General features: G+C 48.4%; 1 protein-coding gene across 7 annotated transcripts in view; it reads left to right on the forward strand.

Moving 5' to 3' along the window:
• The window catches only part of NKIRAS1 (NFKB inhibitor interacting Ras like 1), a 13,360-nt gene extending 550 nt beyond the window's left edge, over positions 1–12,810 (forward strand). Inside the window, exons 1-4 of one of the 7 annotated variants that reach the window (XM_083825079.1) lie at positions 604–730; positions 4,258–4,333; positions 6,792–7,033; positions 9,859–12,810. In XM_083825079.1, coding sequence (XP_083681205.1) covers positions 4,291–4,333; positions 6,792–7,033; positions 9,859–10,098 — 525 coding nt within the window. In that variant the 5' untranslated portion in view covers positions 604–730; positions 4,258–4,290 and the 3' untranslated portion in view covers positions 10,099–12,810. Of the gene's footprint in view, positions 1–153; positions 731–2,665; positions 3,338–4,257; positions 4,388–6,791; positions 7,034–9,858 lie in introns of those variants that run through there. The other 6 variants (XM_083825078.1, XM_083825076.1, XM_083825077.1 and 3 more) reach the window with 6 other exon arrangements.
• The last annotated feature ends 826 nt before the right edge of the window (positions 12,811–13,636 follow it).

Genomic DNA, 13,636 nt, shown 5'->3' on the forward strand with positions numbered 1-13,636 from the left:
CCCAGTGCGGGAGCAGGGAAGGGGACTGGTGCCAGGGAGGCTTTGCCACAGCTGCATGGTGACCCCTTTTCCCCTTTTTTTCCTCTTTTTCCTTTTGTTTTTCCCTTTTGCCTTTTTTTTCCCCCTTTTTTTTCCCTTTCCCTCCCGTTGCAGAGTGCCCTGGCTCACACAGTCACACCTGGTCCCACCAAGGTCCCCTCCAGCTCTGGGGTGCCCCGCTCATCCCCCGGAGCTGCCCCGGCTCCTGGAGGGCAGCCCCATCACCGCCCAGGCTGGCTGACACCAGACCCCAAAACCCCGCTCCGGCCTTCGCCTTCCCGTGCCTGTGACCGTAACGCTTTCCTTCCAGCCCCTGCGCTGTGAGACCTTCAGCTCCGTGCGCGTGAGGCGGGAGGGGAGGCCCCGCGGGCTGACAGCAGCGTGCTGCGCCCAGCCGGGCACCGACGGCGACAGCCTGAAACCTTGCAAGTGGCGTGGGAGGAAGCCCAAGTCCTAAAAATACCATCGCCGGTGAGCGCCGGGGAGGGAGCTGCGCCTCGGGGGCACCCGCTGCTCAGCATCTCGCCTTTTGGGGTTCTGCTGCGGGTCCCCGTGCTCAAACAAGACCTCTCCGCTGGCTCTGCCGTCCTGGGAGAGATGGGGAAGGGCTACAAGGTGGTGGTGTGCGGCATGGCGTCGGTGGGAAAAACCGCGATTTTGGAGCAGCTTCTCTATGGAAAGCATACCGTGGGTGAGACATTTTTACCTTCTTTTTTTTTTTTTTTTTTTGGTTGTTTCCTTTTCCAGAGTCTTGCTCTGTGCGGGCCCCACAAAGCGGTAAGCCAGGGCTGCTAGCTGCGCGGAGGTGACGGAGGAAATGAGTGTGGTTTGGGTTCATCTCTGGGCAATTCCTGAGACTCGTAGTCCCTTACCGAGTTTTAAATTGCTTTGGGGAAGAACCCTTGCCCTGACGTTGCCCATGCCAAGAAACGGGAGTGTGCCACAAGAAGCAAACAGAAAAGCAAATGATGCGCATGCTGCCTATTTACATAAGAAATACCTTGTTCCCCAAAAGATGCTCTCGATGCCTGAATAATAAATAATATTACGTGATTCACAGAGAGGCTGTTTAAAATTCTGTTCCACCTTCTTAAAACTATTTGGCTCGGTTTCGGCTAATACTTAATCAAAGAGCTGAAAAGAAAAACAGCTCTGCTTTAGCACACGGGGTGTTCTGCTCTGGACTTCAAAGGCTGAGCTTCCCAGCTCTCAGATAAATCCTGCTGTGGAAAACAGACCTGGGACAAGGGCATGGGATGTCAGAGACTCGCTGTGCACGAAAGAAAGGGACCGAAGGCAAAGCTGGCTCGCTTCCCTCTGTTCCCGCCTGGCCTGGATGTTAGAGGAAGGGCAGCGATCATTAGGCCGGTGAATTGTTCTGCCAGGGCTGAATCACAGGGGCTTGACAGAGGATGCCTAGTCAAGGGACTAGTAGCTTTTCCTTGGGCCAGTGAATTAAATTAAACGTTGGGGATAAGCCTCCGGATAAATATTAGGGTTTCGAGCAGGGTGCTTGGCAGGCACTGTGCCTTTAAAATGCGTGGACGGGAGGAATTTGCTGGCAAAGCCTGACACAGAACTGTGCGCTAATACCGTTGTTTAAGAGGAGGATTTCCTCTAACGTTGCAGCAACATCTGCTTCCAGCATCTTACCAAGACCCGTGCACATAGCCCTGTGTAGCTCTCAGCGCCAACACTGCAAAGCCTGCGGGCTGCGGGCTCTTCCCTTTGCTGCCGCCCTGATTTTCATCTTCCCCGGGCCAGGCGGTGCTCTAGGGCTCTCGAGCAGTGCGAGCAAGGCCACGCTGCTTAAATCGTATTGCCTTTCATTGCTTCCTGCCCCGTGCTCCGATCAGCAGCTGTGGCAGGGAGGATTTTCAGCCGCCTGTGCCATCAGGTGCTCTGGGGCTGGCTTGCTGCGCCTCGGTGCTTCTGGCAGAGCTGCCCCTGCGAGCTATCCTATTGCAGGGACGGCCCCTCCGCGCTTAAAACGCTATTACTAGGTCTCGACCCAGGTTTCCTAAAGCCTGTGAGCTCCCGAAAGCTGACGAACACCTCCTGGCTGCTGGCCCTCGGGCAGGAGGCGAGAAGGCCCTGTGGGCGCTGAAGGCCCGCCCGTTCGGAGCCAGGCAGCACGGCAGCTCGCCAGGCATGGAGACGTGGGCACGGGCTGTCTCAAAACCTGGGCTTCCTGACTCCAGCAGCTCTGGTGCTGCTCCAAGGGCTGGGCTGACACATGTGCTGCTATCCGTGGCCTCCTCGCTGTGACAAGGGGTGCGCTTGAATTTGGTTGCAGGCTCGGAGCTCAAGGCCTGGCGTCATCCGCCGAGGTGTCCGAGGCACTGACGGCGGGCTCTGCTCCTGGTGCTTGGTCAGTGACGAGTCTACGTTGGTGCCGATAAGCCCCTGCTGATTTTCCTTTAAAAGGGAGCGGTGGCACGGCTGCCGTCAGGGAAGGGATTTGTGTCCTCGGAGGTTTCACGCTGCTATATAAAGCACTTGGCTCTGAGCCCGTGCCCCTGGCTGAGCGCTTGGTGGTGGTGCTGGAGACCCAGTGGCACTGTGGGGTTTTTCCTAAAAAAAATCGCACCTTCAGCTCTCTCTGGCTCGTCATGGATGAAGTCCCTACATGGTCAGCAGCCAGCACTCTTGCAAAGGCACTAAGATTGCTTGAAGTCAAAGAGGAACAAATACTAGAGAGGGAGGAATACCACTGAAAAAGGAAAATCCACATCCCTGGAGCACGCGAGCAACAACGTGCGGCGTTTGGCTCTGCGCTAGGCTTAGCGCCTGTGAGAGGGGCGGTTTGCCTTGGGGCCTGGGACGTGAAAGGAGAGGGCAAAAAGATGTAAGGTGCTGTCAGAGCTTCTTAAAGTCACGGGCGTATTGCATGGCAGCCTATCCAGCTAAACTGGGAAAAGGAATCAAAGGAAACCTGACTGGAGATGTTTGAAACGGGTGCGGGTTTAGCTCTGAGGCGCGCGGGGACTGTATTGCCGTAGGCTGGGCCAAGGAGTTGTTACAGCTCACACGTGTGCGTATGGTTGCCTGGTACCTGGGCCTGCCTTATTTTTGTGTGGCTGCAGCGCTGAGCTTGTCCAAAGTCCCCACCTTCTGCTGCAGTCCTGAAGTGAGAGGTGCCAGTCTCTTCTCCTCGGTCATGAAACGGGTCCTTGACTGGCCGGGGAAACCTGTTCTGAATTCCTGTGGCACCTGGCACTGCTCGCCCTGAGCTCTCTCTCTCGAGCTAACGGGAAGTTACTGGCTTAACTTCGGCACGTGATGCATCTGTGAAAGGGTAGGTGATTTTCCTTGAACAGTGCCGCTGCTCAGCGATGGCTCATAAAGGGGTCTTCCTTCTGCCTTTGAAGTGCCTCTGGTGCCTCAACCTACGGCAAAGCTTATCAGCTAAAGAGAAGATGAGAACTCTTCCAGTAGAAAATACTATTTCCCTTATCACTGCCTCCTGACTGCATAAATAGCTGGTATGGCCGTGTTCATAAGCAGCTACTTCAGATCGCCTTACTAGCTGGGAATGAAAGCACCATATGCTATTGTGATCAGAACCCGTAGTGAGAGAGAATTTGCCTTGCTTGGTCTCAGCTTGAGGCATTTGGGGTTTTGGCTAGAAGCCTTTCACAGCTCCAAAGACGTGGAGGCTAATAACCCAAAGTATGCATTCCTAGACCTTTGTTTCTCAAATCCAAACTACCTCCTGACAGAGCTGCAGTCAGCTTTGAATTTTAGAAATGCGTGAAGATGGAGCTGAATGTATGTAACTGAGGGTCACAACCGTGGCTGCTGGTTGGTGGCATTAATACTTGAACTAGCGGCTAAATCTAAATAGATCAGCTCCTGTTGTCCAGCTCCAAAGGCTGCTCCAGCTCTTCTCTGAGTCATGGATCCTCTGATATGCGGTCATTTGAGATCTAAGTAAGCAAAGTCTGTTATGCTGGAGTTGTAAAAATGCAAGGAATGTCAGGTTTTGGGAGCTCTTTGCAGGAAGAGGGAGGGAAAGATTATGGGAGAGTGAGATCTTTGAACATACTGAAGAAGACACAAGATACTCATTACATTTGTGTTTGACATTCCCTTGGGATCTTCTGAAATTCCAGGTCTCAAAATTTTGCTTTATGTAATATTTGCAATACCTTTGCCTTGCCTAGCTTGGCTTTGCAGTGCTCTTTAGTATATTGAGCCTTTTCTTTTCCTCATCAGGAAACCACCAGGGGCTGAAACACCACTCGATTTATGACTGAGGCTTCCCCTTGCAGTTCGTCTGTGGCAGCAGCTGGTAACCTAGATGAAGACCTTTTTGCCTTTCCCGAGACTTGCACCAGCTAAATAGGTGCTGGAAAATGGCATCTGTCTCCTGTCTACTCCTCCCTTCTCTCCTCAACATCTTTAGTCTACTTACCAAAGAAACCAGGAGATTGTTCACTGCCTTGTTAGCTCCCCTTTTCCCTCACAACTTCTGGACCTGCAAGCTGGTTCCATCTGCCAGTTCATCTGTGCCACAGTAGGAGATATTTCAAAATATGTTTCTCTAAACTTAGAAAAGCTGGGGGCAGGAGAGGGAGCAAAGCCCCATGGCAGTGTTCTCCACTCAACTCGAGTTGGCAGCAGCTGGCAGGGCAGAACTTCCCAGCAGAAGCTGCCCTCGCCCATCCTTGTAGACAAGGTGGCCTGGGGATGCCGGTGATGGGAAGGATGGGGTGGTGACAGACACTGGGCTTTCCTGGTCAGTTCTGCTGCTCGTACAACTTGCCCAGCTCACCTTTGAATGGAGATCAGGAAAATGTTGGAATGGGATGGTGCTAACTAGGAATGTAAATATTGTGCTTCCTCCCCCAATGTATATAGGTGAACTTTCACCCCTGGAAACTGGTACCAGTGCACAAATTCCAGATCCTCCCCTCTGCCATTTAACATCAGAATTTGTCACTCTATTCTGCTGACTTGCCTCGCAGGTCTTAATTTTTCTTCTCCATTTTCAAGGAGGATGTTAAAAGACGTAATTTTCACAGCTACTTTTATTGCCAGTAGGAAGAGACTGTCACGGGAGAATGTGGATATGTTAAAGACCGCTGAATTACAGCGCAGCATTTAGATGATAAAATCCTGCCCAACGTTATTCGTGGTGTTCTAAACAGAAAACTTAGGTACTTGTAGTTCATTCCTTCTTGCCAAAGTAATATTTACTGGCGTTAGATACTTCCTTGACCTGTCTGCACAATGAAAAGAAGCAGAGCAAGAAAAAACACAGTGCTATATCCAGAAGACCTACTTCAGTCTTTAAAAATGCCCTGGTGACACATTCTCCAGCCCACAGAATGTGTTCACCCTTTCTCTTGTTTTGTTCTGCTCTTGGTTTTGCTCTTGCACGTTAGCGTGGCTATATTTGGAGGCAAAATAAATTAATTTGTTGCAAACCTAGTAAGAGCTTGATCTATGAAGACTGCACAAAGAGGGGCAAAAAGAACAGCTTGTGCCACTTTCCTGCACAGGAATGCTGCATACATCACGGGGAATGATGCGCGTGGGTGGAATTCTTTAGCTTGTTTGTCAATGCAAAGTGTTTTGAATACTGTGTCACCGAATATAGCAAAATCCTTATTTTCACAGGCCAGATAATCCCTTGTGTTTTCATAAACAATGTGCTAATGTAGTCCCTTTTTGGCAGACAAAGAGAATAATGCGGTACTCACGGCTGTAGCCCTGCACCAGCAAACAGTCCGTGTGTATAGGAATGCAGGGGAGACAAAAACATGGCTGGCAGAGGGTTGATACGAATGTTTAAAACTGACTCTGACAGTAATCCAACTATACTATGCATAGTTTGTCAGGACCTGTTGTAACCTTATGAGCCTGCATCCAGGGTGACCATGAAGCTAAGGAGATCCACGTGTTTTCAGGTTTGGCGTGGAAAACATCGTTTTAATTAGCTCAGAGTAAGGTACCTTATATTACCTCACATTTACCATGGGGAAAGGAAGTAAGGAGAGCCAGTATGCAGATAGTTACCATGGAGCAGGTGGTATACATGAAAGCTTGTTACCTTGTGCGTGCTCTTGCCCTGAAGTAAATGAGCTTGCTCCTATTAGCAAATCTGAGTCATGGTAAATCCCTAAGGGACAGAAAAAGCTCACTGTGTATTTGGGTAAATACATCATGCAACTTTGCTTGCATGCAAACATCCTCTTCCCATTCTGGCTTGGTTTCACTCGTTGGTTAGTTGTAACACCAATGCACATTAATTTCCAGAATTACTCCTTTGGCTCCTGCTTCTGCAGTATAATCCAGCTCACCATGAGGCAGGGAAGCAGGCTCAAGGTGTTAGTACTTGCCTATTTGGTGTTCCTTGGCCATTCTTCCCAAAGGCTATGTTTGGGCAGGCCCATTTGCAGCATGTACACTGGGCGGTGGAAGGTTGGGAAACCTGGGGGAAGAGCCATTTATCTTATCCCATCCTGCATTTACATGTTGTATAGATTAATTTTACAGGCGTAATCATGTGCTCGTATACTAGATGATTGTATTTACACAGTGGCACTACTGTAAATAGCTGGCGTGGCGATCTACGAATACAGCCCTTCATGGGCACGACAATCAAGGTCTAATCCAGGTCAAATCACCCTGGAAAAATACTCACTGAAACCTATTGCAGGGTAAAGTTCCGCTGCACTGCGAGCAGTTATTACGGTGGTGCTGTACTTATGCCAGCATGAACTTTTCTGCTTGTTTTACAACAGGTTTAGAAGAGGGTGCCACAATGGAAGACGTGTACTTGGCGTCTGTGGAGACAGACCGAGGCGTTAAGGAACAGTTACGGCTTTATGACACCAGGGGTCTGCAGGAGGGCGTAGAGTTGCCAAAGCACTACTTCTCTGTCGCCGATGGCTTCGTTCTCGTGTATGCCGTGACCAGCCTCGAAGCCTTCCGGAGAGTTGAACTGCTCAAAAAAGAGATCGATGTCTTTAGAGATAAAAAGGAGGTAAATGCATGGTGCTGTAACTGCTTGGCTTATTGGCATATCAGTGATAGGAAGGAAAGTTGCAAAGCATAGATTTTGTTTCTGTAAAACTTGCATAGTAAGGAAAACAAACATACCTACAGCCTTGGGCAATCCAGCCAAAGGAAGCTTTCTCATGCCGGGGAAGCCTAATTCACATGCCATGCAGCTCATGCAAAAAAAAAATATATATTTTTTTCCCCTTTCTGCCTCTACTGCAACTAAAATCCAGTTAGCTGAATGCACCAGTCAGTACACTTACGACTAATAAAACATATGGTCTACAGCAGTGCAGTTCTTACTTTTTTTTTTTTTTAGGTATTGTACACAGGAAGTCAAGTGCACAGAATAATATCACAAAGGACATTATCTTTGTTTGTTTTGTATTCACGTACTTGATGGCTTACAAACTGGTGTAATTGACAGTAGGTCTCCCAGACATTAGTCAATTGGCAAAATGGCTTTAATGTATCTTAACAACCATATTGAATCAATTCAATTGTGTGAAATGACTGCTCTATTTTCCCTGAGAAAGCAGCTAGTGTTTTCAGCTGACAGTGTTCCAGATTAGCTAAACAAATATAACGTGCATGTGGCATTAGCATTACGGCTTTTCTTACAGTATCTTTGTATTCTCTAGTAGTTTTCCCTGCTAAATGTCTTGAGCCTACAGCTCTCCAACTGTCCGTTTTATGCTGCTTAAAAAAAAAAAAAGTGCATAAGGAATTAATTGGATAATGGTGGGGAGAGACTTTCCAAAGTGTAACTTGTGCAGTACTCGCAGCACGCGGGGTGGTGGAGGAAGGCAGGCTCCAAGTCTGACAACAGCCAGCCGAAAATGCAGTCAGAGGAGAGGTATGTTAGGTGGCAGGGCTGGCGCGAGCTGCAGGCTGTCACGTATGTCAGGGATAGGGCAGTCTGTCATGACTACCCTGCAGGGCGAGGAAAGGTGGACAAGCAGGAAGTTTTTCCCAGGCAGTGTGTTTTGTGAGGACCCTGATTTATTGCTTTATGGCACGTTGTAATGCAGAGAGGGAGTCGCAGCCCCGGCAGGATGTCTGTCCCAGGGATCTGCCCAGAAGTCTTCTCTCTCATTGCACGCAGGTATTTTAGAAAGCAGTCAGTTTGCTTATCCCCTGGGAGAGTTTAAAAGCTGTGGTCCTGACTGGGGGTGACATAGTTGAAAGAGCAGTGCCTGCAGTAGGCTGGGTAAATATTTCATTCCTGTGATTTCTATTCCATATGAAATACTCTTTGAAGCAAGTAGAAGGTAAAATCAGGAGCCCTTCAGATAGCCCCAGCAGCCTTAAACTCTGGGCTCTGCTGGAACGCAGCCTTAACCAAATTCAGGGGGCATCTCCTCATACAGAAATGCCCCTGAGCCATCAGGACTTCACCCTGCAGAGCAGCAGAGTCCTCCCTCTGCTGTGCAGCAGCTGACAGAAAGCTCTGATGGCTGCAGGGCTTCTCCAGCACACACCTTGAAGTCTGGCCAAATTTTATACTAAACAGAGGTTGTGTTCTCTTGCACTGACAGAACTCAACTAGGAGCAAAATTCATCTGGAGTGTGTGGTAAATGTATATGAAGATTGTAGCTTCTTTCAAAGGCTTTGCAAGGGGAAAAACATTTATCCAAACATCGTGGGCTGCTATGGAAAAGAAGGGATGCCTCAGACCTCACAGGAACAGGACAAACATCTCTAGCTGGAAAGAAACAGGAGCCATCCTGTAGTCAGCCTGATGAAGAGGAAAAAGCAAGCAGGTGTGGTCACAGCAAAAAAAAAAAAAAATCCTCAGCAGGAGAGGACTTTATCACTTGGTCATTGCCAAACCACAACAGAGTGTAGAGTTGAGGCTGAAGCTTGACTAAGGACCTTGAACTATAAATATAGGCACGGCTTCCCCTATCAGCTGATGCTGTTAAAATGTTTTTAGAAAGTGGTTAAGTTAAAATAAGCAGGAACCGTAACTCAAAGTAGCCAGCACTACATGCAGCAGTTCTCAGAAGAGAAGCACAGGGCAAGCCCCTGAGCTCGGCTCCACTGCAGCGTCTCGGTGATAGAGAAGCCACGGAGAACTACCTGAAGGCCTGACTTGACACCGCTGTGCTGCCCGGGTTAGCTAACCAGCAGCTCCTGAGACTGCTTCTGGCAGGCTGGCACTGGTGCTGCTCCCACTCCTTCAGCGACTGAAGGCTGTCTGCTTAGGTCCCTCTGGTGGCTCAGCACACCTGCAGGCAGGGGAAGCACCCTGGGCTGGGAGAGGGGCTCAGCCCCTCAGCCCACCCTGAAGCCTTACAGACTGCTTCTGCAGGCTGCCTTGTGGCTGGGGGTGCCTTTATTTTTTACACTGGCTCAGACTCAGACAAAACCAGGCTGGGCAAAATTCACAGCTGTTGGGACCAGGCTTTCTCTGCTGCCATGTATTTTTTTCTTTTCTCAAGCACCCTCGGCTCTGACCTCCTTGGATGCCATGCTCTTATCGTTTCTCTAGGGCAACTCAATTGCAAAGTAAATGGCGAATAGGGCTGTTTAACTTTTGCTCTCTTGGGTATTGCTTCCCTTTAAGCAATCTGTGCGTGTGTGGGGTAAGTCCTGCATGTCCTATGATTAAAGGCAGCTCCCAGGCCACAGGTAGATGAGGCCAGTGTGAATCCCACACCTTACACTTCCACATTACGTTCAGCTTACCTTGAGCCAGCAGTAAGTTAAAGGACAGGTCTGAGCTGTGTTGCTACTTGCCTGCTGCTTGAAGGCACTGTGAATGGTGGATACTGTTTGTATAAAGCTCGCCCTTCTGTTTGCAGGTAACAGTTATCGTCTTGGGAAACAAAACCGACCTGCTGGAGCAAAGACAAGTGGAAACAGAAGTGGCACAGCAATGGGCAAGGGCTGAGAAAGTGAGACTGTGGGAAGTGACTGTGACAGACCGGAAAACGCTGCTTGAGCCCTTCACCTTCTTAGCCAGCAAGCTCTCCCAGTCCCAGAACAAATCAACGTTCCCCTTGCCTGGAAGGAAGAGCAAAGGGAATAACTGTGATAACTAAGCTACCTTTAATGCTGTCTGCTGCTGCTGCCAGGTGACAGCCTAAATCCTATCTCTGCCTTTAGCTTCACATGGTTTCACTTAAAGCAATAATCTCATTCAGCAATAAAATCAGCAAGCTTATGGCTAAGAGGTATCCTTGAAAAAGTCACTGATGGCAAAAGCCTTGAAAAACCCTTAGTGCTAGGAGTCACCTTCCAACAAGGGTAAGCGGGGGGGGGGAGCAGGGAGGGCAAGAGAGGCAGGTGGTCACCCCTTCAGCAGGGGCTGTGACTGTCCCTTGATATGGCCATAGTGAGGAACACTCCTCCTGCAGATCCGTAGCCTCTTGTCACAAGCAGTACTAGCTGCAATGAAGCTTTACATTTGGAGAGAGGGTATATTTGAAACAGCAACAGGCCTTTTACCTTGACCTTAACCAGGGAGCCCCCTGGCCACAGGGGTTTTTGATGCTGCAGGAGGATCAGGTCGGGGTGTTGTTGCAGGAATGCTAGGGCAAGAGGAAGAAATACCAGCAAATTTAGCTGCTGAAGCTCTGGTAGTGTCTAAAAAATAAACAAGAAAGAAAAAAAAAGGAAAAAAAAAAATCTTGCAGAAGATCCTAGAACAGATCAACCCTAACATGAAGCTTGTCATTGAAGTCTGGCAAGTAGCTTCAGGAATTTATTTGTACAAACCAGAAAAGCTCTCACAGCACCCATTAACTTAACTACGACCTGAAGGACAGCATAGCTGTAACATGGTTTTGTTCTAGCATGTCCAGTGCAAATCAGTCACATTCACATAGGTGATAATTTTACTCAGAAATTATATGGAACAACTTTGTAAGCAGGAGGTACCTCACCGGGCTCTGCGTTGCGGGTTGTGCAATATTCCTGCCCAGCCGCAGCAACCCACGGTCAGGACAAAGCTACAGGTGAGAGAACAACTGGTACGAAGCCCTGCGCTACTTTGTGAGAAGGGACTACGTACAAAAGCTTTACGTGCCAGATTCGGCGCTCTGCGTAGGTAAACTTGTGCTGCAGAAATCTGCTGTCCTAGGTCAGTCTGTCTGCAAACTAAGCAAAACTGACTGTAAAGGGGCAGAGCGACTGTTCCCAGAGAGGGACCAGCCTTTGGCCTCTAACCACTTTAATACACTGAGACCAGCTTTTCTTTGTATTAGAAGGCAGGAGGGGGGAAAAGGAGTGAACTAAAGTACTCAGTTCCCTAATTTTCCACAAAATTAATGTTGTTTTGAACAAATATCAAGAATTTCATTGTGAGTCAGCAAAACCACAAGCAACATTTGCATTGTCGTATCACAGCTGCTAAACAGTAAGTGTGCTTAATGATCAAAATTAGGCTGTGTGCTTACAGCATTGCTCTTCCTGAATACTAGCAAATAAACTGCCAGCATCACTAATGTCAGAGCAACTGTACAATCCACTAAAAATTAAGCAAGTATTCCTACATTTATAATGAAGGCAGACGAAACTGTTTATGTGCTTTGCTCAATGTAGCTTGGATTGCTGTGGCCATCAAGCCAGATAAGAGAGCAATTACAAATGAGCAAGCAGCTGTAATGCCCTGCTGGAAACATACAATTGTTTCCATTGCAACACAGCAGCTGAGTAAGCACTATAGCACGACCTCCCCCAACCCGGCTAGTAATAGTCATTGTCCCCAGCGATGCTGCAGAACAACACTCCCTTCTCACTCATTTCCTACCAAACACACGTGTACTCGAGGCTTCTCCCCACCCAGAGGACTCCTCCACCTGCCTGCGTGCTTGGGAAGTGGGCTGGCTTCAGAGCAGCAGTGGCTCACCTGTTTGCTGCAACCTTTCACCGAGGAATCGGCAGCGTTCCTCCTCTTCAGCTCTGCAGAACCCTTCTTCGAGAAGGGACCTGATTCAGCTGCACAGCAAACAAAAATACAACAGACCTCTGCTAACTGCATGTTGTCACCGGGGCTGACCCTTGAGCCAAGGGAGTGTTGACAAGCGAAGCCAGTCAGAATTAACTTACGACGTGTGGAGATGGAAGGCACGGAGACGACTGACTGGTTCCTGCCCAGTCCTGTGCCCCGCAGACTCACTGCCAGCTCCACTGCTGAGACCGATGTCACCGCAGGCTGCTGATGCCATGTCACGCGAGATCAGCTTGCTCTCTCACCCCCCTGGACAACTCAGGGCTTGACAACGTTTCAAGAAAGGCAAAAGGAAAAGGGATCTTCTAAGTGACTAAGACTGTGTTTCCAAACGGGTTATGTAAAGTCAGACATGTTATCTTTGATTTGGTTAAATTCGTTTCTAGATTATTTTGGACATCCACATAAACAACCACCACCCATCGTTTTATTTCACGGGCTCACTCTGATGCTTTTTAAGCACTCAAATCAATTGCCTGTTCTAAGTACCATACCATACCTGTGATGGAAATGGTCGTTTCTCCTCTGCAAACCATCTGCACGCAGTGGCTGGTACTGAGTCAAAGTGAAACTCGTTGTAGTGCAGTTTTACCTAGTGTCAGTAAGTAAAATACAACTGTACAGGGTATGCAGTAGTAGTGCATGGGCAGCATATGTGTTTGGTTCTTCATTGTTCCACTGACTGAATACGTCCTAGGTCACTGGGGTCATTTACCTGCTATAACGCTAGGCTGTCCCTTCACAAGATGATAGAGAAAAATGACTATAAAAAGAAGAAAAATAAATAAATCAGTAAATTGAACCTCCTTTCTCTGTTCCTCTTACACTTCTACCCTGCTGAATACACAGTGCTCAGACCAGTCACCCCAAATCAGCTTCCCCTCCCCTGCCAGCTTCAAGAACTAATTTGGCAAGCACTGGTAGCACAAAGCAAGGAGCAGACAAAAACCTACTGAGATGGGGCCACTTACATCCTCAACACAGTAGAGGGGAGGAGGAAATGAGTTTAAGAGGGAGTTCCTTCCCAGAGATATTCCTGGTGTGATGTAGCTATATACCACTGATTTTCCTAGGCTGTGCCGCACAGCTGAGGGAGCTCATACACCAAAGCACGGGCTGTGACAGAAGAAGGCTGTCTAGCAGCTGAGGCTAACATACTAGTACCCACAACCACCTGACAAAGGAAGGGGACCTGTACTTAAATCACTTGGGACCTATATGTCTTTATATAGATAGGAAGAGAAGTATATGAAGCAAAAATACACACATTTTGAAGTACAAAAATATATCTGAGAGAACAGATGGACACATAGCACTTGGAAGAATGTCGCAACGTGAAGTACTTGCCATGTGAAAATGAATCTGTACTTCCGGCCTGTACCTTAAGGGAGCGGTCAAAAATGCCATATTCACAACTAACTACCCTATTGCTACACACTTCAGTGTAAACACTATGTCTCCAGGAGATAATCTTTGTAGCTAGGTTAAAGGATCTACGCATTATGCTTCCTTTACACTCCTTTAAGGAAGGTGTCTTCTGCTGGCTTCTCCGGACACTATTTTTTCTCCTCTTTCTTGTGGGAATTGACCACTCCATTACAAAGCCATGAAGACATTCTCTTCTTCCT

The sequence above is a fragment of the Anser anser genome, assembly GCF_964211835.1.
Source record: "Anser anser genome assembly, chromosome: 2".
NCBI lineage: Eukaryota > Metazoa > Chordata > Aves > Anseriformes > Anatidae > Anser > Anser anser.